The sequence below is a fragment of the Drosophila albomicans genome, chromosome 3, assembly GCF_009650485.2.
Source record: "Drosophila albomicans strain 15112-1751.03 chromosome 3, ASM965048v2, whole genome shotgun sequence".
Lineage (NCBI taxonomy): Eukaryota > Metazoa > Arthropoda > Insecta > Diptera > Drosophilidae > Drosophila > Drosophila albomicans.
Genome location: NC_047629.2, coordinates 16,038,186 through 16,064,767, shown reverse-complemented (window position 1 = coordinate 16,064,767; position 26,582 = coordinate 16,038,186). Strand labels below are relative to the sequence as shown.

General features: G+C 42.4%; 5 protein-coding genes across 8 annotated transcripts; all 5 read right to left on the bottom strand.

Moving 5' to 3' along the window:
- Nucleotides 1-495: 495 nt before the first annotated feature.
- On the bottom strand, nt 496-3,690 carry LOC117566656 (putative inorganic phosphate cotransporter). Its single transcript, XM_034246200.2, has 4 exons — nt 2,819-3,690; nt 1,970-2,106; nt 839-1,912; nt 496-780 (listed from the first exon to the last, which is right to left on the bottom strand). Exons 1-4 carry the CDS (start codon nt 2,841-2,843, stop codon nt 568-570), a joined length of 1,449 nt encoding a protein of 482 aa, XP_034102091.1. The 5' UTR covers nt 2,844-3,690; the 3' UTR covers nt 496-567.
- Nucleotides 3,691-3,991: 301 nt separating this feature from the next.
- LOC117570194 (putative inorganic phosphate cotransporter) lies at nt 3,992-11,982 on the bottom strand. Of its 2 annotated transcripts, none has more exons than XM_034251681.2 (4): nt 11,893-11,982; nt 5,672-5,808; nt 4,542-5,615; nt 3,992-4,474 (listed from the first exon to the last, which is right to left on the bottom strand). In XM_034251681.2, exons 1-4 carry the CDS (start codon nt 11,915-11,917, stop codon nt 4,262-4,264), a joined length of 1,449 nt encoding a protein of 482 aa, XP_034107572.1. In that variant the 5' UTR covers nt 11,918-11,982; the 3' UTR covers nt 3,992-4,261. The 2 variants fall into 2 exon arrangements, with proteins under 2 accessions (XP_034107572.1, XP_034107571.1); XM_034251680.2 differs by lacking the exon at nt 11,893-11,982 and adding an exon at nt 6,786-7,034 and having other exon boundaries at nt 3,994-4,474.
- Nucleotides 9,657-12,095, bottom strand: LOC117570195 (putative inorganic phosphate cotransporter). 2 transcript variants are annotated; one of them, XM_052005119.1, is made up of 5 exons: nt 12,024-12,095; nt 11,893-11,949; nt 11,132-11,268; nt 10,002-11,075; nt 9,657-9,934 (listed from the first exon to the last, which is right to left on the bottom strand). In XM_052005119.1, exons 2-5 carry the CDS (start codon nt 11,915-11,917, stop codon nt 9,722-9,724), a joined length of 1,449 nt encoding a protein of 482 aa, XP_051861079.1. In that variant the 5' UTR covers nt 11,918-11,949; nt 12,024-12,095; the 3' UTR covers nt 9,657-9,721. The 2 variants fall into 2 exon arrangements, with proteins under 2 accessions (XP_051861079.1, XP_051861078.1); XM_052005118.1 differs by lacking the exon at nt 12,024-12,095 and having other exon boundaries at nt 11,893-11,981.
- A 2,953-nt stretch (nt 12,096-15,048) lies between these two features.
- On the bottom strand, nt 15,049-20,485 carry LOC117566657 (uncharacterized). Its single transcript, XM_034246201.2, has 5 exons — nt 19,813-20,485; nt 19,358-19,747; nt 16,016-19,300; nt 15,715-15,962; nt 15,049-15,588 (listed from the first exon to the last, which is right to left on the bottom strand). Exons 1-5 carry the CDS (start codon nt 20,131-20,133, stop codon nt 15,135-15,137), a joined length of 4,698 nt encoding a protein of 1,565 aa, XP_034102092.1. The 5' UTR covers nt 20,134-20,485; the 3' UTR covers nt 15,049-15,134.
- A 731-nt stretch (nt 20,486-21,216) lies between these two features.
- On the bottom strand, nt 21,217-26,349 carry LOC117568257 (dosage compensation regulator). 2 transcript variants are annotated; one of them, XM_034248739.2, is made up of 5 exons: nt 26,182-26,349; nt 25,575-26,082; nt 24,404-24,722; nt 23,657-24,347; nt 21,217-23,595 (listed from the first exon to the last, which is right to left on the bottom strand). In XM_034248739.2, exons 1-5 carry the CDS (start codon nt 26,255-26,257, stop codon nt 21,281-21,283), a joined length of 3,909 nt encoding a protein of 1,302 aa, XP_034104630.1. In that variant the 5' UTR covers nt 26,258-26,349; the 3' UTR covers nt 21,217-21,280. The 2 variants fall into 2 exon arrangements, with proteins under 2 accessions (XP_034104630.1, XP_034104634.1); XM_034248743.2 differs by lacking the exons at nt 25,575-26,082; nt 26,182-26,349 and adding an exon at nt 24,791-24,915.
- Nucleotides 26,350-26,582: the final 233 nt, after the last annotated feature.

Below are 26,582 nucleotides of genomic sequence, written 5' to 3'. Positions count from 1 at the left end.
GCCCCGCTGGCCAAACAATTCCCTGGACCAGCGTACTGTGCGCACGCGTTCGTGCATAAATTCCGCCAAGTGTCCATTTTTCTGATTTGTGTGCAAAGTTTTTTCTGTTTTTTTTCTTTATATTCTTTTTTTTTTTGTGTTTTGTTACCCCATCGCGTTGACTGACTGGAAGGCTGGTTGCCTTGCTTCGACTGCTGTTGTTGGCCATGCAAATGCGAGGGGGCCAAAAATAGAAAATGAATTCATTCAAAGAAAATAGTAGTAAGAATTTTCTATTACATTTTGCGGCGGCCAGAAAAGAAACGAAAGAAATTGCGCGCAAACAAGAAATTAAAATACACGCAAAAACGTTTTAAGAATTTTTAATTAAAATCAACGACTCAGCCACATAGCCAAAAATGTCTACAATTCGTTTAATCAAAAGCCTAACCACATTTTGGCCAACATTGCGCTAAGTACAAAATGCGACTACATTGCGTATACGCCGCGTACGCCGCGTACCGCGAACCGCATTTTGAGTTATTCCTAATTAATTCCTACTTACAAGTATATCGAGAGTTCGCTAAGCTAATACTCAAGTTGTTTACTCGGCACGTCCTTCGCCTGTTTTGATGATGACTTCAATTCAGTTGGACTTCTTTCCACATCGCGTGGCTTTAAAAAGTCGACAGCATCCCAACGCTGCAGATCTGTTGATCCCCAAATAATGTAAACCAGATTTCCAACAAATAGAATAGCTGCCGTCAAGCCGAATATAATTTGCCACTGAACGCGAGAACTCTGCGAGAACAAAAGTATAAAGTTAATGAAAGTCTCATTAAAAATGAGTTCAACTTACGGTATCGGTGACAACGACGCCGACCACAAGTGGCGTGAGCAGCGACAATATTGTTGATAAGCCATTCACAATAGCCATAACCATGCCAGCGTGATTGGGCGACATGTCGATAACAGTGATGATGCTGCCAAGCCCGTCACCCGCACCAATTCCCGACTTGATGGTCATCAGTGCAATGGCCAATGTCGTCTGCTCCTTGTCCAGGAAACCAATCCAAACCAGCAGGGCAGCCGGTCCCCAGGATGACACCGTATTGAGCGACTTGCGCATCATGTTCAGCGTCATCCATTTCTTGGCCATAATTAAATCCGCGATGATCAAGTACACAAAGGACATGCCCCACATGGCCAAATACGGCAGCGCCGAGTACAACGCATTGCTCTTGATATCCATATCGAGTACACCACGCATATACGCGGGCGTTTGTTGATTCATCGTTGAACCGCTCCAGCTTTGCGAAGCGCTCACTGTGAGCAGCGCATAGAAGGGCACCGATGTCCAAATGGCACGCCACGGTATAGGTATCTTCTGGGCATGGAATCCATCTGTGCGCTGCATCGAACGCTCGATTAACTCGCACTCCGCTCGCGTAATCCATCGCGAGCTGGGTGCATTGTCGGCGGCCAGCACAAGCCAAAGTATGCACCATACACCACAAAGGCCTGCAGTAATATAATAGATACCCGGCCAACCCATCGGACCCTCGGCAATCAGTCCACTTATTGCCATGGCCAAGAGTAAGCCACACGCGGCGCCCGCATACGTGATAACGCCAATCCTATTGCGATCCTTTGGCGGCGACCACTTGGCTATGTGCGCCAGTAGTCCGGGAAACATGAGACCCTGGGATAATCCCACACTGACGCGCAGCACGCAGAATGCCTCCCAGCCGCCCCAGCTGATGAAGTAAGGTGTCAGAGCGCTCAGCACAGTGGTCAACACAGTGCAAATCATCAACACATTCTTTGCACCAATGCGACGCACCAGAAATCCAGCAGGAAACTGGGTGATAACATAACCCCAGTAGAAGCTTGAGAGTATATACGATTTTTGTACCTCAGTCCAGTCATATTCCTGCAATGGAAATTGTATTTAAAACTCCCTTCGAAAATTGGCGTACAGCGCCTTTACCGGAAAGTCTGGATTGGTGGTTGCCGCGTTTGTCATGGCCACAAGAGCAACGCTTACATTATTTCGACCAATATAATTGACGCAAATGCACAAGAAGAGCAGCGCAGCCTGCAGATGTCTTATGCCAATAATCGGACCTAAGAAGTATAAATAAATATTACATATAAACAAGTAAGAAAGCTACAGTCGAGGGTGCTCGACTGTGAGATACTCGCTAGTATACCAAATTAATATATTATACCTCCACAATACTAAAATTCTAAATTTCATATTTGGTAGAAGTTTGTATTTAAAATAAACCATAGAGGTCAAAATACCAGGTACTCAGCCAAAGCAACGAATATCCTAGTAGATAGACGTTTTTACTCATATCATAGTGGGTATAAAAATACCACTTTAATACTATTGAAGCATTCATTTGATTACTAACGCAACGAAGGAAAATTTTAACATAATTCTTAATTTAAAATAAAACTCAAATGCGCAATTTCATAGAAGCAAAAATTCTTTCTATCAATTTTATTACAAATTTGTAGTTCTTTTTATTATTGTAGTTTTTAATAAATATATCAAAATAATGTGATTTTTTTAAGACTCGATGTTTGCTATTGATTTTGAAATTCCAAATACTCGATACATTGTTTATACACTTTAATTACATCTAATTTATTGGAAAGCAGAAACAAAACTAATTAAATTCTTCAACGTTTTTTTGTGCTGACAAATTCCTTTTTTGTAATTTCTAGTTATTCTGCATCACAATTGCATTAATTAATTTAATTTTGTAAATTTATTAGGCACATTTATCACAATTAAATATATTTATGTAAATTTATATAAAATATTAACCTTTATCAGCAGTTTCTGAACTCATTTTAGGCACAATTTACACTTTTCCTTTAGAAGAACTCTTAAATTCAGCACTTCGCTTGTCAATGCAAGAAATACATCTGCTCGCTTTTGTCGTTTTTATCCAAAAATTAAAGCTACATTTTAATTATGATTTTACAACCGTAATTCTTATTTAATTATCAGATGTTGTGGTTTACTTCTTTCATAAATTTTATAAACCAAATGATAAGCAAAGTACTTCTTAGTAACAAAGAAAACTGTTTCTATGCGACAATTGGTTACCCTTCATATTCAAGCAATAAAATATACACATTCGCGATAATGCATATCAAAAATGAAGTTACTCATATACAAGGGAATATTACAATTTTGTTGTGCAATGTTACATGTTGTATTATTAAATAAATATTCTCATCATTTCGTATTTTTAAAAGGTCAAGTATCTTTATTTGGGTTTCGCTTTCAAGAACACATCTGTCAAATACTCGAAGGTTTAAGATAAGATTAAAAATACAACTGGAAGAACCTGAAGATAATAAACCTACTTATTACAAAAGAATTGTGCCGTTTGACTCTATAAAAAGCTAAACTTGATTGTAAGATTGGACGCAATTATAATGCATAATTAAATGCTGACAAAATTAATGACATAATTTGGCTATTCTACGATTTGCTCGATACTGATTTATGATTTTTTATCAGTCGATTTATTTCCAATTATATTTTTTAAATCAAGATGTTTGATTAGATATGACAGATTTAAATGGCACAAGCCAGACGTTTGGGATAAGATAAGAAGGAAAACTCATTCAATTTAATGTAAGATAATCAAATATCTAAGCTCAACTTCATATACGTGTGTAAACCATCACAATTAATTTAATTTCAAATTAATTGATTTGTTTGATACTGATTTATGGTTTTGACCAAGCTATTTATTTTCCATTATAATTAAATTTAAATCAAAATCTCAAGATAAGATAATCAAAAATGTGAAACGTGTGTAAGCCATAATTAATTTCTTTGTTTGATGTTGATTTTTGGGTTTGACTTATCGATTTATATCCAATTATATTTTTTAAATCAAGACATACGATAAGATATGACAGATTAAAACGGCACAAGCGAGACGATTACGATACGATAACAAGTAAAATTCACAAATTTTAGTTTATTGTAAGATAATCAAATTAACAAATCGGGTAAATACAAATTGAGCATCGACTAGAAGTTACCCTATACTTAATAATCTAGTTAACAGTTTCGTTTCTGCGATTTGGCTGAGGTTAATCAAATTCTCGTTTGTCCCAGAATTAAAAATGAATTCCCACAAACTCGAATAACTTGTTGGCTTATCAACAAATCGAACAACTTATTTGCATTCTTAATTATTTGTTTTATGTGGAGTTCGAAGCACTTGACGCCTAGCTGAATTGAGCTTCACATGGTTTTCTCTAACACTTTATGCCCAGCTTCTGGTTTTTTGTCAGAGACTGCATCTTGATTCAGTTCGGCGTCGGGAAGCGGCTTCAAGAAGTCCACAGCATCCCAAGGCTGTTGGTCCGTGGTGCCCCAAATGAGATACACTAGATTGCCAACGATGAAGACAAAGGCCGTCATGCCAAATACAATTTGCCACTGACTTCGAGAGCTCTGCAACAAGAGATGGAGGAAAGCAGTTAATAGTTGCGGCATTTCGAGATAAGCATTCGATACTTACGGGTTCCGTGACAATGACGCCCACGAGCAGCGGAGTTAGCAGGGGAAAAATATTGCCAACTCCATTCACAATGGCCATAACTATGCCCGAATGATTGGGGCTCATATCGATGATGGTCAAAATGCTGCCAATGCCAGAGCCCGCATTTAAGCCAGCATTAATGGTCATCAGAGCAATGGCCAATTCCGTCTGCGACTTGTCCAAAAACCCGATGCCAATCAGCGCCGCAGCCGGACCCCAATACGCCACCGTGTTGATGGACTTACGCATCGTGGTCAACGACAACCACTTACGGGACATGATCACATCCGCAATGGCCAGATACACATACGACATGCACCACATAGCCAAAAACGGCAAAGCTGAGAACAAGGCATTGCTCTTGATGTCCATCTCCAGAACCCCGTGCATATACGCTGGCGTCTGCAGCTGCATGGTCGAATTGGCCCAGCCCTGAGCGCTGCGCACAACAAGCAGTGCATAGAACGGCGCCGATGTCCACATTGCACGCCAGGGTATCGGTATTTTCTGTACATGGAATCCATCCTCTCGCTTCATCGAACGCTCAATGTAATCACGTTCACTTTCACCGACCATCCACGAGCTAGGCGCATTGTTGGAGCCAAACACCAGCCAAAGCACACACCAGATGAGACACAATCCCGCCGAGACATACGATATGCCCGGCCAGCCCATCGAACTATCCGCAATGAGTCCGCTAATGCCCATCGCCAGCACTGAGCCACAATCGGCACCCGAATAGGCGATAACACCCAAACGATTGCGATCCTTGGGTGGCGACCATTTGGCCAAATGCTCGTGTATGCAGGGAAATATGAGACCCTGGAAGAGTCCCATAACGATGCGAAGCACACTGAACGCCACCCAGCCGCCCCAGCTGATGAAGTAAGGCGTCAGTGCGCTCAACACTGCCGAGGCCAAGGTGGGTATGAATAACACAGCTTTGGCGCCAAACATTCGCACCAGAAATCCAGCTGGAAACTGAGTCAAAATATAGCCCCAATAGAAGCTGGACAAGATGTAGGATCGCTCAGCCTCTGTCCAGTCGTATACCTATAACAAAAATACTTAATCTTTAAGTTCAATGTTCAGGAATTTGCTGTAGTTACGGGAAAATCCGAATTGGTTGTCTCCGCATCCGTCATGGCCACAACGGCGACGCTCACATTTAGCCGGGCTATATAATTGACGCAAATGGCCAGGAAGAGCAGCACAGCCTGCAGATATCGTATGCCGATAACGGGACCTTGGGAGTATCACAAATGCAGGTAATATAATTCCAAATCGTTATCATGCAACAATTTTAAATACGTCTATTTAGCTTAGCTTATTGACCAAAGGCTTTTTTTGGGTAAATTTATGGAACCCCAATTGGGTTTTCAAATCAATGGCGCTCAACAATGTTGCAATTAAGTATATTTTTATGGCAACTACGGTATAAACAGTTCGGTATAAATGCGTTTTTCTATCTTATCGTGAGAAAAATTACTAGAAGTCAACTCAACGACGATGGCTACGATAATTTTTGACCAACTCATTATTTTCAAATTCCATTTCGAAGTATTTACTATTATTTATTACTCGAATCACTTTATGCTGTCTTAAAAACTTGTTAAGCTGGTTTGCGCTGATTAACAAAAATTGGAGCTTCTGATAAATATTTATTCGGGCTTTCACTTGAATGAATTTGTACAACATTTTTAAAAACGAACTCGCATATTTCAACGTTTTACTAAATTTATCTTTTCATTACATTAATGAAAGAATTTGTTTTTATTTAATTAATTAATGTTTTGATTAATTTTCAATTTAATATAAAAACACTTTATGATATGTTTTAAGTATATATATCCGTTAGTTAAATATGCGAAAAGTATTTAGTTATCATCGATTTTGTTAGAGTTTATAAACTTATTGTTATTTATATTATACTCATAGCATGTCATTGACACATTTATTAAATACTCGCGTTTTCCGGTGCATTTTTTGTATCACAGAAAATAAACACGAAATTTATTAATGCTGTGCATGTAAATTTCAGTAATGTCCGAACAATTTATATAATTTATAAACAGCAATTAAAAATGCATTTAGCAAAGCACAATTAGGAAATTCAATTTATTTCGTCCACTCGATATACGGAATTCGCACACAAACAACAACAACAAATACATAACACACTCTGGGGTCATCTTGTAATTAAATATTCATTCCGATATTCACCTGTATTTTCAACGGAGGCACTCATTATTTTTGGCAGTGAGATAAACTTTTTATTAACTAATTAGCCTCAAAACACACAGCAAAACAGATATTGCTTTTATTATTATCACACACACGTATGGAGTGTTTAACTGGCATTTAAAACGGCTTCCCGTTCACACATTCCCAGTGAGGCAAACAGCAATACGAAGCGAGATGATAGCCGTCCACGCTTGTCAATATCTGAAATACGTCTGAGCATTCATTCGAAAGCTGTTGCCGCCATATAGCAGCAATACACAACGGCGTCTGGGCATGAGGTTGGAGTAAGTCAGCGTACAACGCGTCGTATGAGTACTACGAGTAGTGCGAGCAATAAGCGATTATTGCTGCAATTAGACGTATAGTATGGTTCTGGTTCTATTCTGTTCTTTCATAAGTTGATTAACGCTGACGGTAATCGTGGCTACTAGCGTCTGATGATGATATGATATGCTATATGATATTGTATAATATAAATGATTATACAACGGGGTTCTGCATGACTGGCATTTATATATCTCGCCAACAATTGCATTGTTACTTTCTACTAAGCGATGTTGATTACAAAGCGAAATTGCACAGTAATTAAATGGCATGCACTGCCATTCATTCTAATCAAATGCATCCGAAAATCAGAATCTGAATCGTGAATTAGAATTATGTAATGTGGCAATGTGATAAGAAATAAATCACTGTCGGAATTTGGATTTAAGGCTGGTGCTAATAATTACTATTATTTTTTATTGACTAAAACAGAATTCGTTATTTATAACCTTTACTATATAACCTGTACCTGTACTGCACCTGTAGTACTTTTACGACTTTTCAAAAGAAAAACAAGTAAGGATGCTACAGTCGAGAGTGCTTGACTATGAGATACCCGCTACCCATTTTAAATAAAAGCAAAAAAATACGGTATTTTTATCAAAATACCAAATATCAAAATAATATACCACAAAAATGTTTAAAATGCCAGATAGTATATTTGGTATATTGATATGGTACTACGCTCAATATACTATATTATAGAGTGCAAACTATATCAGATTTTCTGCCAAAACAACAAGGACCCTTAGTAAGTAGGCGTTTTTGCCCATACAAAAGTATTTCTTTAAAAACTTCTACAACTTTTATCTGATCGCAACTATATATTGTGAATACCGCTAAATTAATCCTACCTTTAAAAGTATGCTTGTTATTCGATTTTTGTTGATTTGCGGGGGCGGAAGTGGGCGTGGAAAATATTTGAGATAAACTTGATCTGCGTGCAAACACAAACAAGTAAGAAACCTACAGTTGAGTATACTCGATTGTGAGATACCCGCTACCCATTTTGAATAAAAGAAATATATTTTTCTCAAAATATACTGAATATACTGAAAAAATACAAAAATATACAAAATGGTATGTTTGGTATATCGATATAGTACCACATTCAAAATATACCATAGACGGCATAATATACCAGATTGTCAGCCAAGGCAAATAAGACCCCTAGTAAGTAGGCGTTTTTGCCCATTCAAAAGTATTTCTTTAATAACTTCGACAATTTTTATCTGATCGCAACCAAATTTTCAGGAATCATAAATTCTATAATAATTATTGAATATACTAAAATTCGCAACTCTAGCTTTAAAATTACGCTTGTTCAATTTTTATGATTTGGGGGGCGGAAGTGGGCGTGGCAAAAATTTGAAATAAACTTGATCTGCGTGCAAACATAACAAATGCTGTCGAAGAAAAATTATAGCTCTATCTCTTATAGTCTCTGATATCCAGTGTTTCATACGGGCAGACGGACAGACAGACAGACGCACAGACACACAGACGGACATGGCTAGATCGTCTCGGCTGTTGACACTGATCAAGAATATATATACTTTATAGGGTCGGAGATGCCTCCTTCTACCTGTTACATACATTTCCTGCCGGCACAAAGTTATAATACCCTTCTACCCTATGGGTAGCGGGTATAAAAATGCTGTCAAAAGAAATTATAGCTCTATCTCTTATAGTCTCTGAGAGCCAGTGTTTCATACGGACGGACGGACAGGCTCACAGGCGGACAGGCAGACAGACGGACATGGTTAGATCGTCTCGGCTATTGATGCTGATCAAGAATATATGTACATTCTTTATAGGGTCGGAAATGCCTCCTTCTACCTGTTACACACATTTCCTGCCGACACAAAGTTATAATACACTTTTACCCTATGAGTAGCGGGTATAAAAACGTGCATATTCACTATACAAATAGCTAAACGTGATTGTAAGATTGGACGCAATTATATGTGAACCACCATAATTAATTGCTGACATAATTTGGCTATTCCACGATTTGCTTGATATTGATTTATGATTTGATGTTTGATTAGATATGACCGATTAAAATGGAACAAGCCACACGGTTGGGATAAGATAAGAATGAAAACTCACTCATTTTAATGTAAGAAAATCAAATATCTAAGCTCAACTACATATGCGAGTGTAAACATAATAATTAATTTCATTTCAAATTAATTGAATTGCTTGATACTGATTTATGGTTTTGACCAATCGATTTATTTGCAATTATAATTATATTGAAATCAAGATCTCCGATATGATGTGACAGATTAAAAAGGTAAGAGCGAGAAGATTGAGATAAGATAACAAGTAAAATTCACAAATTTTAATTTATTGTAAGTTAATCAATTTAACAATTTGGGTAAACACTAATTGAGCATCGACTAGAAGTTACCCTATACTTAATAATCTAGTTAACAGTTTCGTTTTTGCGATTTGGCTGAGGTTAATCAAATTCTCGTTTATCCCAGAATTAAAAATGAATTCCGACAAACATGAATAATATTTGCATTCTTAGTTATTTGTTTTATGTGGAGTTCAAAGTACTTGACGCCAAGCTGAATTGAGCTTCACATGGTTTTCTCTAACACTTTATGCCCTGCTTCTGGTTTTTTGTCAGAGACTGCATCTTGATTCAGTTCGGCGTCGGGAAGCGGCTTCAAGAAGTCCACAGCATCCCAAGGCTGTTGGTCCGTGGTGCCCCAAATGAGATACACTAGATTGCCAACGATGAAGACAAAGGCCGTCATGCCAAATACAATTTGCCACTGACTTCGAGAGCTCTGCAACAAGAGATGGAGGAAGGCAGTTAATAGTTGCGGCATTTCGAGATAAGCATTTGATACTTACGGGTTCCGTGACAATGACGCCCACCAACAACGGGTTTGGCAGGTTAATAATATTTCCAAATCCATTCACAATGGCCATAACTATGCCCGAATGATTGGGGCTCATATCGATGATGGTCAAAAGGCTGCCAATGCTCGAGCCCGCATTTAAGCCAGCATTAATGGTCATCAGAGCAATGGCCAATTCCGTCTGCGACTTGTCCAAAAACCCTATGCCAATCAGCGCCGCAGCCGGACCCCAATACGCCACCGTATTGATGGACTTACGCATCGTGGTCAACGACAACCACTTACGGGACATGATCACATCCGCAATGGCCAGATACACATACGACATGCACCACATGGCCAAAAACGGCAAAGCTGAGAACAAGGCATTGCTCTTGATGTCCATCTCCAGTACACCATGCATATACGCTGGCGTCTGCAGCTGCATGGTCGAGAAGGCGCATCCCTGAGCGCTGCGCACAATGAGCAGTGCATAGAACGGCGCCGATGTCCATATTGCACGCCAGGGTATCGGTATTTTCTGTACATGGAATCCATCCTCTCGCTTCATCGAACGCTCAATGTAATCACGTTCACTTTTACCAACCATCCACGAGCTGGGCGCATTGTTGGAGCCAAACACCAGCCAAAGCACACACCAGATGAGACACAATCCCGCCGAGACATACGATATGCCCGGCCAGCCCATCGAACTGTCCGCAATGAGTCCGCTAATGCCCATTGCCAGCACCGTGCCACAATCGGCACCCGAATAGGCGATAACACCCAAACGATTGCGATCCTTGGGTGGCGACCATTTGGCCAAATGCTCGTGTATGCAGGGAAATATGAGACCCTGGAAGAGTCCCATAACGATGCGAAGCACACTGAACGCAACCCAACCGCCCCAGCTGATGAAGTAAGGCGTCAGTGCGCTCAACACTGCCGAGGCCAAGGTGGGTATGAATAACACAGCTTTGGCGCCAAACATTCGCACTAGAAATCCGGCTGGAAACTGCGTCAAAATATAGCCCCAAGAGAAGCTGGACAGGATGTAGGACCGCTCGGCCTCTGTCCAGTCGTATACCTATAACAAAAATAGTTAATCTTTAAGTTCAATGTTCAAAAATTTGCTGTACTTACTGGAAAATCCGAATTGGTTGTCTCCGCATCCGTCATGGCCACAACGGCGATACTCACATTTAGCCGGGCTATATAATTGACGCAAATGGCCAGGAAGAGCAGCACAGCCTGCAGATATCGTATGCCGATAACGGGGCCTTGGGAGTGTTCCAAATCGTTATCATGCAAAAATTTTAAATAGACCCTTAGCTTATTGACCAAAAGCTTTTTTGGGGTAATTTTGTGGCTAGCATCTTGATATTTATGGATCCCTAATTGGGTTTTCAAATCAATGGCGCTGAACAATGTTTCAATTAAGTATATTTTTATGACAACTACGGTATAAACAGTTCGGTACAAATACGTTTTTCTATCTTGAGAATCGTGAGAAAAATTACTAGTACGGCTACGATAAGTTTTGACCAAATTATTATTTTCAAATTCCATTTCGAAGTATTTAGTATTATTTATTACTCGAAACACTTTATGTTGTCTTAGAAACGTGTTAAGATGGTTTGCGCTGATTAACAAAAACTGGAGCTTCTGATAAATATTTATTCGGGTTTTCCGGTGCTTTTTTTGATTCACAGAAAATAAACACGAAATTTATTAGTGCTGTGCATGTAAATTTCAGTAATGTCCGAACAATTTATTCTATATAATTTATAAACACCAATAAAAAATGCATTTAGCAAAGCACAATTAGGAAATTAAATTTTTTTCGTGCAATCGTAACACACGATGGGGTCATCTTGTTATTAAATATTCATTCCGATATTCACCTGTATTTTCAACGAAGGCACTCATTATTTTTGGCAATGAGATAAACTTTTTATTAACTAATTAGCCGCAAAAAAGATATTCCTTTTATTATTATTATCACACACACGTAAGTATGAAGTGTTTAACTGACATTTAAAACGGCTTCCCGTTCACCCATTCCCATAGGGCAGACAGTGCGGCAAACAGCAATACCACGCGAGACACTCTTGTCAATATCTGAAATACGTCTGAGCATACATTCAAAAGCTCTTGCTGCCATATAGCAGCCATACACAACGACGTCTGGGCATGAGATTGGAGTAAGTCAGCGTACAACGCGTCGTATGAGTACTCCGAGCAATAAGCGATTATTGCTGCAATTAGACGTATAGTACGGTTCTGGTTCTATTCTGTTCTTTTATAAGTTGATTAACTCTAACGGCAATCTTGGCTACTAGCGTCTGATGATGATATGATATGCTATATGATTATACAATGGGGTTCAGCATAATATTGTTACTTTCTACTACGCGATGTTGATTACACTGCAAAATCGCACAGTATTTATTTTAGTCAAATACATCCGAAAAATTCAGTTTCGTGAATTGGAATTATGTAATCTTGCTGAGGTATAAGAAATAAATACCTGCTAGAATTTGGATTTAACACTTGTTTTAATAATGACTATTATAATTTTTTATTGGCTAAGAAGACAGTAAATTAATTATTCCCTATCAATGTGTTGATGTAATTTGTTATTTCAAAAATAATTGTAAATTGATAGTCTTAAATAAAGCCTCTCTTTAGAACACCAAATACATTTTTGAACTCTTCCATAATAAGCACGAATTTACAAAAGTAATTCTTAAATCTAGCAGGCTTAAAAAACATAGCTTAAATATGATATACTATAAAGAACAATACTTTCATAGTACTTGTATCAAATAAATTATTAAACGATTAGAAGAAACCTAACACTCAATAGAATTCATTTTAGCAAAGCCACAAAATATACTTTTTAAAAATATCAAAATTAATAAAGGTTCTGAGTTCCAAAACTAACTAACTTAGTTAATTAAGGCAACAGTTCAGCTGGCAATAAAAGTCGGAGAAGATAAAGCCAAATAGTAGAATGCAAGAATTTGCATAAGCATTACAATATGCACACTCAAGAATAATAGTTTGTGAACTCATTGTTTCGTTAACTGGGTTTTCTTTGAAAAACCATCTGCCAAAACTCAGCAGCAGCAGCAACAACAACACACGGCTGAAACAGGCTGCCAAACAACTTATTGTAACTTGACCTATACTCAAGTTTTGCTTGTGTGCATCGAGTTTGCTTGCAGTTTTCTAATCTGCAGTTCATTTCAGAGTAACTCGTATAGCAAAACATTGAACTAACTTACACACATGCAACGTACATACATGTTTATTTACGTGTGTGTGTGTGTGTGTGTGTGCTTTTGGCCAATGAGGCGTTTCGTGTTAAGGGGCTGCTAGAGGAAACGGTAGACGCCCGCGTTGGGTTTTTTGCCCCAAGAGCAGCTGCAAAATAAATGTGAATTTCATGAAATAATGGTGCAAAAATACTTTATGATGCAAAATGCATGACGGCATCGGCAATAGACCCCAACCTCCCAAAAAAAAGGCTTAAGAGGAGTTTGCCGGGATGCTGCTAAGCTGTGCAGCAGCAGCAGCAGCAACTGCAAAATGGTTTGGGGAAGTGGAGCTAAGCGGCAAGCAGCTGCCACAATCAAGTCAACAGGAGTCGAAAAATGGCGCACAGAGCAAAAACAACAACAACAACAAGGATGACATGGTAAATGGACAGTGTTCGTTGCATGTTGTAAATGTGTATGTGTCAGGGTCTAAGGTCATTTTCAATTTGCATAAATCATGTATATCCATGTGAGACCCCGACTACTATGTGTGTATGAGTGTGTGTGTGTGCGCCCTCAAATAAAGCCACAACAATTGCTTGATAAATAAAATTGCAAACTTATCCAGCACACAGCTGCTTTAAATATATGCCAAATACTCAAATGCCGTCTCTTTCTATTTTGGGTATATTTATATTTAATCTTTAGAATAACTTAGAGCTATGCATGTATTTACCGAGAATGGTCGAGTTCACATGTGGCCTCTGCATATGGGTCGTATACGCAATTTGTGCTTAGTTTTCGGCTTTCCCAATCAAATTTTTTGACAAACTACAAGGAACTCGGACTCGGCCGAATTTGTGCAAACTTTGCAGCGAAAAGTCAACCGCATGCATTGCCCATGCTTGGTGGAGTGGGCAGCTTAGACCCAGTTACCAACTAGCAACTAGCAGTTACCGCGATGCAAACATAGCACAAAGTTGATTTATAAGACTTTCATATGGCGTCCAGCACTTGGTGCAGAGCACCAAGGGTAGTGAGCTTCTGCGCCTGTTTTGATCATTTGTGAATCATGTCTAGCTCGGTTGTGACTTTGATTTATATGCTGTGCATATGCCCGACCACAGGCCATGGGACAATTGTGACCGGCATAACGCAAGCGACATCAGCGACATGGCCGGAAACGAATATAGCATCGGTTAGCATCGTCCGAGTGCAGGCCAAACAGGAACGACAAAAAGGCCTCTAAAAATGCGTGCACAATTCCAAAATTCAAATACAAATGGCGCCAGCTAGTTTCACTCTTCCCTCTCGATCCCCGCAAAAACGCAACCATTCATCCAGTAAAATACTCGCGTTGTAAACCAAATTATTTGATTCAACCAAAAATTGCATTGCACTCGAATTGAGTGGGTTATTGGGTAAGCTATGATGCGGAGAGCAGGCAGGGTAGCCGGAGGGGATGAAAGTGTGGCAGCGGAAGTGGGCGAGATGGCAGCACAGAGCATTTTGGTTTCGCTGGATTCGGTTCGATGCGATTCGGTTAATGCTCGGACGCCGCATTGTAAAATTTACGTAAAACCGCTTAATTGGGTCGAAATTATTTTGTTTATACGCGAGTTGCTCGTAAACCGACTGAAAGTTTAAAATGACCGCGACTATTATAATGGCACAAAGTGTGCAATTGCGGTCATTAAAGGATGCATTTCAATGTTGCGTGCCGCCAAATGAAAATAAGGAAATAAATATGTACAAAATGGCATAGAGACTGCATATTCAAAACATATTTATCAACGCAAAAAAAGTGCTGTTTTTATTAGGAATATTTTCGAGGCTTAAAACGATATCTTATATTTAAACACTTGACTAAATTAAACTCCAGACTAAGATTTCCTCTGCATGACCATATTAAACTTGGCTATGGCCGCCTCCACATATTTCTCCTTTTCGGCCAAGTCGGATTTGAGCATCGTTTTCAAATCCTGTAAATTGGGCATGCTTTGGCAATCGCGCACATTGAGCAGCGCCCGGAAGACCGACTCCCATGTCTGGCGATTGAAATAACGTGGAAATGCCTGTTTGGGCATCCAAATGCCGCCCGCCTGACGTTGGCCCACCTCCATGTGGCGGCCAAAGAGCAGCACATGCATCACTCCAGCGAGTCCAAACAAATCCAATTGATACGTCCAGCGACGCTGAGTGCGCATCTCAATGCACTTGAAGGCATCATCATTGTGGACATAGTCGAATGTTTGCTTAGGCGGAAACAGTTTGGTGTCAATGGACACCCCAAAGTCAATCAACTGCAAACTGAGCTCCTTTGCTTGCGTACTGACGCTGTAAACAAAACGAGTAAACCTTTAAATTGCGTTACGTTTTAAACTTTAAAAGCAATCAAATTGATGAGGATTTTACGAGTTGCATGACAACTTAAGATGATATTTTAAGTAAGAGTCGACTTACAGTTTCATAAGCAGAATATTGTCTGCCTTGATGTCGGCATGAATGATGCCCATCGCATGCAAATGATCGACGATATCGAGCAGCTGACAGCACAGCATCATAACGACATATTCATCCACATTCTTGTTGGTGTACTTCTTGTATTTGTTACAAACGGTGATGAGTGAACCATACGCGGAGAATTCAGAGATATAAACACTGCAGTTGTTGCTCACAAGCGCATAGTCGATGTGCATAAAGGCGCCAATCTATAGGTTGAATCGGTTAAGATTTTAATTCAACGAGATTACTTTTCACTTACCATTTCCTCGTTGGCCAGCCGTGAATGCACCTCAAGACATATGTAATATTCCCAATAGTTGGTGGGTTTCTCCTGTTTGAGTGCAACCTTATTGCCCGACGCCTTGTGCTCGCCAACGAACACAGCTCCATATGCGCCCTTGCCAATCATTTTGTTCACATCAAACTGTTCGCCACACACTTCCAGCATTGACTGGGGCGCCAAACGCTTTACATGTCCCATCAGCTGGCAATTGGGTAACTTTTCGATGTACTGCGAGAACTCAATGGAATCAAGCAGCGAGTTGATAATATCCGCATTGAAAGGATTCACATTGTTTTGAGCCAGCGTACTATTTAACGCAGACTCATCCATGCTGGGCTTGCGATGCTCATACGTCTCCCTCGGTGGCGTGCACAAGCTCGTCTGATGCCACGCAGTATGCGATTGTTTTGGCGACAACGGCGTTGTCTTGTAGTAAATGGATCCATCCTCGCCGTGGTCGTGGGTCTTCTCAATGGTGATGTGCGGCAACTCGGTGACAGCAACAGGCTTCAACTGCTCCACAGGCGAATTGCTTCGCTTGCTTTTCGTCGGCAGCAATGTGGAGTTCTTGATTATGCTCAAATCGCTAGCAAACATTTCGGTGGCTGCATTCAATTCAAAGTAATCGCTGCCCGCTGTTTGCCCAGAGGATGTCTTAGCGGATTTGTCCGCGGACTCGTCGAGTATCTTCAGTTTCATTGAAGACGAAGGATTGCCCAGCTTGGTGCAATCCTTCATAAACGATGCAGTTAAGTGGGCTGGTCCAATTGTCTCCAGCTTATCGACGAGAGCATGACTGCCTCCCTTCGATTGGCTGCTGTCTGTTACAACGATTGCTGATGGCTTAGACGGTGGTGGCATCGTCTCATCGAGAAAGATTTCAAATTTTGGTGGTGGACTCTTCGGGGCCACCGGCAATTGCAGCGGGCAAATACTTAACTCGGTGCAATCCTTCATAAAGGAAGCGGTTAAATGCGCCAATCCAACGGTTTGCTGATGCTGTGTCTCTGGCTGCGTCTCCGGCAGTGTGCAGTCCAACATTGGCGGCAAAGCTGGCGGTGGCGGCGGCAGCATACTGTCATCCAGAAATAATTCGAAATTCTTTTCCGCTGGCTGCATTTTTGGAGCCGCCTGTGTATCGGGCACCAACGACAGATCTGCCATAAAGGATTCGGTCTTGTTCGGCATTGTTGGTTTAGTTGTTGGCCCCGAGCTGGCGACCTCATCGAACATATCAAGCGAATGCTTTGCAGCGAGCTGCGTTTGCTTAATGGAACTCTTGCTGAACTCGGGAGTCTGTTGATTGCATGGCCGCTTCGATGTGACCGAAAACACTGGCGAACCACCTCCGAATGCCTTCGATTTGGCTGGCGTTTTGCAAAACAAACTGTTTAGCTCATCATCCTCATCATGGCGCAGCTGCGGCATTGCTGGCTGTTGGAACAGCTTCGATGCATTCGCTGTGCTCTGAAGCAGCGACATCTCGGGCAGTGCCATTGGCATCTTGGGCAATGTTTCTGTTCTATCCTCCTGATAACAGGCCATCAAAGGTCGCGGCACCGTCTCTGTTTTGTCTTCTTGGAAATGCAGTGATTTCAGCAGCGGCACACTGGGCGCATTTGGCTCCCACAGTTGCAAACGCTCGAAATTGCCAACGGGTAGGTCTTCTTCGTCCAATTCCGCAACAATTTGACGCTGCAGACGCGTCGGACCCGGCGTGCACTCGCCCTGGAGTCGCCCGCCCTGCAGCGTGTCCGATGATGCTGTTGTGGCCGACACAATGGTGGACTTAGTGGTCGCATTTGTCCCCCCAGAGCTGCCGTGTCCGCCATGCTCGGACGTCTCCAAGATGGTCGAAAGTTGCTTACGCATCATGGGGGACACAGGCTGAGCAATAGCCTCGCCGCTTGCCTCCTCCACAGTCGCAGCAGGAGCGGGCGGCAGTGGCGATGCGGTGTCCTTGAGAAGCGTTCCAAATTGACGAGCTGGCGCCTGTTTTTGTGTCATTTTTGGCGTGCTCACGGCCTGCGATTTCAGGAATATGTTGAACGTTTGCGTCGAACACGTTTCGTCGGCATCAAAGAAGGCGCTGGGCGCTGGGTTCAATTGAGATGCGGGCGCTGGCAATGCATCATCTTCATGTATCGCAAATTTACTCACTGGCGGTGCAGGCGCGACAAATTTGTCCTCAAAAGCTGGCGAAACTACGGTTGCAGTTTTTGATGCAATTGTCGCTGCCTTTGACGATGTGGTTGGCGCCTCATCTGCTGGATCTACCCATATTTTTATTGCACTTGATTCTGGCGCCTTCTTTTCTGCAGGTTGCTGTTGCTCCTCATCCTCTTCATCGTTTTCCTCTCTAATATACGACATATGCGGCATAACCGACTTGCGAATGGAGCCCGGTGGCCCGCCCTCCGGAAAGAAACTCTTGCGCCTGGGCATTTTATCCTGCGGCATCAAAACCGTCTCCTCCATATCCATTTCACCACGCATTTCATTGCGTTTCGTGCGCCACTTTACGGCCAACATCTCCTCCAGCTGATACTCTCGCTGCTCCTCATCGTTGTAGAGCTGCTCTAGCATTGGCCGCATTGATGGCACCTCTGGCAGCTTCAGATAACCATCATTAGGATCGATTGTCTGTGGCTTAGAGGCAGTAGCAAAATTAGGATAACGACGAACTCCATACGTTGCTCCATTGCCCCACCATTCGTTGTTGCGCAGCACAAACGGATGCTGATCGTTGCGCTTCTTAAACCAGCGATAAGCCAAATACTCCTCCGGCGAGAATTCCATGTTGGGACGCGGATAAGTCAGGCATTTGTCGTAACACGGCAGCGCACTGCTGTTAGGCTCATCCTCGATGGTTACTGGCGTCACCCAAGGCTTTTGTGGAGCACTCTTTGCCACAAAATTCGGCGGTCGCTTGAAGGGTTTATCGAAATTGCGTTCATAGTTCGTGATGGGTGGCAATGTCTGTTCGTCCACATGGATGGCAAATGCCGGATCATGGGCAGCATTTGCAGCAAAAATTTTACCATGCTTATGCGGCTTGCTCCATGCAATTGGCTCCTTTAGATTCTCCTGTTCGCGTGCCGAATCAATAATGGAACGCAAGCTGGTCTTGGCTGGCTCTGCTTCATCCGTTGTTGGAGCTGGCGGTGGTGGCATGTTAACAGCATCAGCGTTCTCATCGTTAAAGACTTCCAGCTGGCGGTTGGCATTGCGACTGGCTCGACTCGTGCTCGGTGCATCGTTCTGCAAATAAAGAAATTTTAATTGCTTCACATCATTAAAACAGATTAGAAGACTAACCTGTACCACACCCGGCATATTACTCTTAATAGCCGCTCCTGTTCGTACGCTGCCCACTGTGATGGTATTGTTGCGCTTCTGGCCATGCAGCGAACGCAGCGCCAGGCGACGATCATTTAGCTCCTGTGTGGCGACTGCAGACTCTTCGCCATCTGTGTACATCATTCTTTGGGCAACCGTGAAACCGAAATGTTGGTGCGCCTCCTTCAGTTCCTCCAGCGGTTCGGCCCGGCATTTGATGCCCAATTGAAAAATGTCATTGGCTTTACGCATATTACCGCCCAGATCGTAGCTATAGGCCCAGGCAATATAGAAATCGGCAAGCATGGTGCCAATTCCACTATTGTACATCTCCTGATAGCACTCGATCTTATCGCCCTGGTTGCCCATCTGCAAAAGCGCATTAAGTCACGACTGTAAACTCAAAACATAACTTTCCAAGTCTACAAACTTACAAACTTGATAAACAACTTGATGAGACGTCGATCCTGTTTATAGCGCTCATCGCGATCAAAGTTTGTTAGGCATTTGTGCATGACTTTCTGCAGGCCCGAGTTGCTGCCACCCGCCGGATAGCTCTGTTCAATCCAGCAGATGTAGTTGTACCACGGCTCCAGCGGATCATCGCCACTGTAGTTTTTAATATCCAATTCCAGCTGCTTTCGTTGGGCGTTCAACTCTTGTGAGGCATCTTGACACAGCGATGCCTGCAACAGGCTCACGTTGCGTCCACTTGCCAAGGGCTGGATATTCTCCTTGGCATTATCGAAATCCATTATTTATTATTTACTAATCTAAAACAACAGTGTAACGAAATAACACTCAGAATTCAACGAAAGATAATTAAAATTACTGAATTAAAACGGCGCGAATAGCAAGTGACGCTACAATTGAATGGCGGCGCTGAAACTGTAAAACTATCGATACGTTTCGATAGAAAAAAGAAAATTAACAGACAGGTATCTTGTCAATTTGTATAGTAGTGTACAATAAGCAAATGTACATAAATAATATGGTGATAATTAAAGTAAATTACAAACAATAAATACGTCTGAAATCAAGTGCAAAAAATAATAAAAACAAATTTACCCAAAAAAGATTTTGGATGCTGACAGCTACATATTTTTCGCAGCCCTGGCAATTTAGTTAACAGTTTGATTGTAACGGCTAGCTGTAAACTATTTCGAAACATATCGAGGCTGTAAGTTATCATTATACTGTAGCCCTAGCAAGTTCTATTAACAGAACTTTCAGAAGCCCTCACTCGAAACTAACGGCATTGCGCGGTCATCTGTTTCAAAAAAAAAAAAAACAAAAGAATTTAATGGCAAATGCCAAATATCAATATGCAAAGCAATATATATGGCGTATCAATATCTGATTCCGAAGAAACCATTCCGTTCTACTATATGCCGGAGTACTCAAGTATACAAAATCCGACTAAAAATGCAGATTCCACGCCAAAGACAAAATGCGCCATCGACGTAAGTGAGTTACTGAATCGGGAGCAGGATTTCCTTCAGCATTATTATAACTGGAAAAGTCTGGCCGAAAAGCTAACAACTGCAGACAACTCGGAAACAAACGAAAAGAACTTGGTTTCCGTAAAACAAATGTTCCAGCAGTGGGATGAAGAAGTACGCCTGATTCACACCCATCGCCGCCAACTGCACCAAGGAAATCACTTGAAATTAACTCCCGACGAGTTGCTGGCCAAAATCAAGCGTCAACGTTGGTGCTACAGTTGCTTTAACACGGCATGCATCCAGGAGGATGGGTTCCAGGGCAAGTTCTTCTGCAGCGTGGAGTGCCAATTAAATTATTACGATTCCTAGCTCTTATTTGCACTAAATACACGCTTGTAAATGTAGCTATGTTTATTTGAAGACGTAATTGTAATTGGTAACAAAGAAATCTTAAATTTTAAAAGCCTCGTTGATTAGAAAATCTTCCTTGACTGCCGCCGCCTCCTGAATTGATGTTCGTACTATTGTTACCTCCGTAGCTGTTGTTCCCAAAGCTGTCTCCCCCTCCATAATTATTACCACCAGCTCCACGGTTGTTGAATCCTCCGCCGCCTCCTTGATTACCGTAACCTCCGCTGTTGTCACCCTGATTGCCATAACGTCCTCTGCCACCTTGATTACCTTGATAGTGTCCACCGCCTCCGCCAAAGTTTCTACCGCCGCCTTGGTTTCCAAAGCCTCCGCCTCTGTTGCCTGCAAATCTGTTCCTACTTCCGCCTCCAAAGTTGCCACCGCCGTTATCGAAGCGACCACGTTTTGTTGGTGGTCCTCCTCCAGATCCGCTACCATCGCCACTATTACTATTGCTTTCTCCGCCAAGGCGACTCATATGCGGCAATATGCCATTCTCACGGCTCAGTTGGTAATCGCCTGCACTCTGCACGCACAAATCACGAATGACGCGTACCAGCTTCGCGTATCGTTCATCCAGGTGCAGCACCTGGGCAGGATTATCACAGGCTATGGTAATAAGATCCTCCAGGGCGGGCTTTAGTGCACCAATTTTGGCCGCATGCTCGGGATTCATCTCGAAATTGAGCCAGTTATCTATGCGCACCGTATTATTGGGACCCAAATCTATTTTACGCGAGCCAAAGATCATTACTTGCAGTGGCGTCACCATCGACATTTGCTTGCAAGAAACAGCGCGTGTGCGAATCTTTTCACCGAAGACGAAGAATGGATATTGAAAGGATACACCCAGATTGCTGCAGTTCACCGATGTCTTGTGGATTAACGCTGCTCTCGACTCAGTGGTCAGCACCTTGCGCTTCTCCTTGTGCACACAGATGTTGGGATAGAGACCCTGGCAGAGCAGTGCCACCGATAAATCCAGCATGGCATCAGCCTTATTTGCGTCCACCTTATAGGATAGCATGCACTCTTCGGGGAAGCCAGCTTGCTGCAAAAGATCAAGCAGCTGCATTTTGGCCTCGTACATCACATTCATGGTGGACATCTGTACTCCCTTCCAATCACAGAAGCGTATCTCATCCGAAAGGCCACGCACTTTGGCAGCATGCCACATCTGCGAGGCAACAATCATGGCCACATGATCAGAGCACTTTAGGCCGCTCAGCGCCTTCTGATGATTTGCCAAGCGCCGCTGACCGATATCCAAAGCAAAGACCTCGGCGAACGTGCTCGAATAGGAGGCCATGCTGGCCACGAGATCAGCGCAGCCAAAGACGGAGCCCAGCACCAGCATCTTGCCCAGCCGCGGCTCAATTGGCAGACGTGCCAGCAGCCGGCCCAGCGGAGTGAGATTATCGTTTACATCCAGACAACGCATTTCACGCAACAAGACCTCTGCTTCGATGACCGCGTCCACTGGCGGCGGTTCCAGTGCCTTGGACAGGAAATGATGTATGGCGCCAAGGCGCAACAGCTTCACAGTTAACGCAATCTCGTGGAGCGGTGTGCGGAACATTTCCGGTGTCAGGTTCTCCTCCAGTTGAGCGAAGCGCGCCCGTGAACAGAGAGTAAAGCAGAAACCAGGACGAACACGTCCAGCGCGACCCTTGCGCTGTTCCAGATTGGTTTTGCTGGCCCAGACGGTGGCATAGCTGGTCAGATTGTTGTGCGAAGTGAAGAGTTTCATGCGTGCCTTGCAAATGTCCACCACAAAGACAATGTCATCGATGGTAATAGATGTCTCCGCAATGTTTGTGGACAATATGATCTTGGTGACACCATCGGGCACAGGTTCAAAGACCTTTCGCTGATCATCGCGTGGTATCTGCGAGTGGCAGGGCAGAATGAGATAGCTATCGTTGCCAAAAGTGGTAGTGCTCTGCAAAAACTTCATCAACGCAAAGATTAAGTTCCAGCCGGGCAAAAAGACCAAAATAGCACCGGGAATATTCTTCGATTTGATGTGTATCAAAAGGGATTCGAGCAGCTCAAAGCTAACATCCGATTCCGAGAGCATGGCCATGGAATTGCGCGTTTGATCCGAATACTTGTCTTCGCAAACTTTATTTAGATTCTGTTCCATTTCGCCGTTGTCGTTGGCCATTGTTTCCTCTTCGTCAACGGCATCGCGACGCTTGCGGCGCAACTCGGGAGTAGGCACAAACTGTGTCATCTGCAAGATGTCCTCCAGAAAGAATTGCTGCACTGGAAAACCGCGACCAGGCACCTCCAGCACCGGACAGCCATTGAAGTAATTGGAGAAGAGAGTCGTATCAATTGTAGCCGACATCAAAATTACTGCAAATCAAAAGTAAATATTTATCTACAATAAAAATCCAAATAATATTTAACAACTCACGATGCAAGTCCGGATAAGTGGCGACCATGTCACGTAAGATAACAAGTAGAAAGTCAGTGTTGACATCGCGTTCGTGAATCTCGTCCACAATGATGTGGGAAATGCCACGCAAACCCGCCTCCAGTTTACGCAAAAGAACGCCCACAGTACAAAACAATATGGAGCCATATGGACGGGGAATCACCGATTCAAAGCGCACCGAATAGCCAACAGTTTCACCTAAGTGCTCGCAACGTTCGCGGGCCACACGCTCGGCCACCGAGATGGCCGAAATTCGCCGTGGTTGAGTCACATAGATGTTGGCATAGCCACCCTGACCGGATGCAATGTAATCATCGAGTATATACTGGGCAATCTGTGTGGTCTTGCCGCAACCGGTGTTGCCGCGTATGATGACCACGGGATTCTCATTTATGGCGGTCATGATCTCGCCTCGCATGGCTGCAATGGGCAACTTATCGCGAAACTCTAGAAACTTTCCATATTCGGCATTGTTGTGGCGGCGATTATGTATTTGACGTTCATACTCCATTGACAGTTGGTCAATGGAAGCGGTGGCCAATTCGCCCTCATCAATGTTACAGGCATGCCAGGCATTCCAGTTAGGTTGCGGTGGTGCCCACGGTATGACGGTAGCAACCTCTGGGCGGCCATCGTTCTGCGCTTGACTATCCGGGCGACTCTGACTCACCTGCAAATGAAGCAATTTTGTGATTAAATGTTTCTGAACTGGGCTTGAAAACTTACAATCAGGGAAAGAGGAGCTCCGTCAACCTCGAGTTTAATACTGGAGGGATTAACCACAGGTAATTCCAACTCTTTGATGACTTCATCCACTTTGTTGATGAGTTCTTCCTCAACCTTAACGGGATACGGCTTCATTTCCCCATCCTTTTTCTTTTTCAGGGTGCCGTTAAAGGCCTCAATCACTTTCAGATGGAACAATTGGCGTACCAGCGAAAGAGCACAAGATTTGCTAGCCGATTTCTTATTTGAGCCCGTCTCACGAGCCGTCACTTTGCGCTTCAGCGCCGGCACATAGATCGACAATTCCGCCATGAAGCTCCTAAATGAAGAGGATCGATTGAATGACGTTGTATAGGAGTATCTCGGCTCGGAAGCAGCCTGACTTACCGTGACGGTCAGAGCAATCAATAAGAGACAGCAAAAAGTCAACCTTGCTGTGCGCAACTACTTTCAAATACTCGATAATCGAATGGCAGCATCGAAAATCGGATTTAACAATCATAATCGTTAATTGATTACCAGACCTTCAGAGCCACAAGGTGCACATACTGCGTCGAGCATAATGATGGACCGATAAACTCCAATGCAGTTGCTGCCATAATAGGAGTTTCGTCGTCATCGTTTACCGATATCTCTCTTTCGTTGCAATTGTTGTTTGTGCGCGAAGTCGCTCTGAAAATCCCGTTCAGTTGTCGCGGTTCTATTCATATACAGTATACATGGGATTTGAACTAAAAACACTCGCAGCTTAAATGTGCGATGCACGAAGTACAGTGAACACTCGATTGAGGTGAAAGTTAATCTGTGCTTACTCCTTGCCTAATCAATCATTTTGAGGAGTAAATTCAGTAATCAACAAGAACATTATCTATTATAACAAATAGACTGAATCGACAATTCACTGTACATCGAATTTAATGAGCCTTTGGTTCAAATGTATACTGCATACGAGCACTTGCTTTAGGTTTCCAATCATTCAATCATTAATTGCGCACAGCAGGTCAATAAATCTTTCAAAAACTACGAGCTGCGCTCCAGATTTAGAACCAGTTAAAGCTAAATCCAGTGCGCAGCTTATCATTCAACAAAAAACAATGAAATGATTCAAATGAAGAAGAAATCAAGATATGAAATAGTGTGGGGCGGTGATGAGAGTGCCGCTCACACTTACCTAGCATGATCTGGACCCACTGGAGTGTACTTGTAATCATCACGAATGTTATTTGATTGCTTGTAGATGTTCAAGCGATCTTTGGCATTCTCAATGGTCCAGTTACCATGGATAACGGCATTCATGTCAATTGACTCTGCCTCGTTCATATCCTTCTGCTCCTGCACACGATCAATAATGTTGAAGCTGTCGCGTCCGCCCATCTGATGGTTCAAGGGCCGATATGCCTCGCCTAAGTCATGCGGACCGGACGCGCCACCGAAGACACGCCGCTGCTGCTGCTCTCCGGCAGCACGTCCGCCAGCATCGCCGCTTGCGGCAGCTGCCTGGCCAGGCATGTCCATAGGCACATCCTTTACATTAAGTTTGCCCGTGCGCACCAAATAATTAACGTAATCTCGTGAAGCATTTTTCTCCGCATCTTTTTTGTTGGTGGAGTTGCCCACAGCAATATAAGTGCACGGCTCTACACGCACTTCACACAAAAAACGCTGTCGATGCTTAGGCCCTATAATTTCAATAATTCAACATTAATTTCAAAAGTACGGAAAATAACTTTGGAGAAATGCAAATAAAAAACCAGCGCCGCAAATTATTTCTTTCTTACCGGTCGGACGAACTTCAAACTTGGGTTCCGTTTGATTCTTTGCACAATATGAAAATAAAAATGATTTTATATCCATTTTGATAAAATAAAAATAATTTTATTTAATTTGTTCAGAAATTTCCAGAGATGAAATGCTCTTCACCGAATTCTAACACAGAATGAAACAAAATTTAAGGGGGTTAGTAGACATGTAAAATATTTAGCTAGAGGTGGATAAAATTCGATGACAATATCGATAAATCAACATTTATTAATCTATTTCTATAGCAACCGTCTCTCCAGAAATCAAGTATCATAAATGCATTGTAGTGAATTATATATTCAATATGAAATAGATTTATTTAAAGCTGATTTAAATGACACCTGTATTAAAGCTAATCACAATGAATATTTATAATATT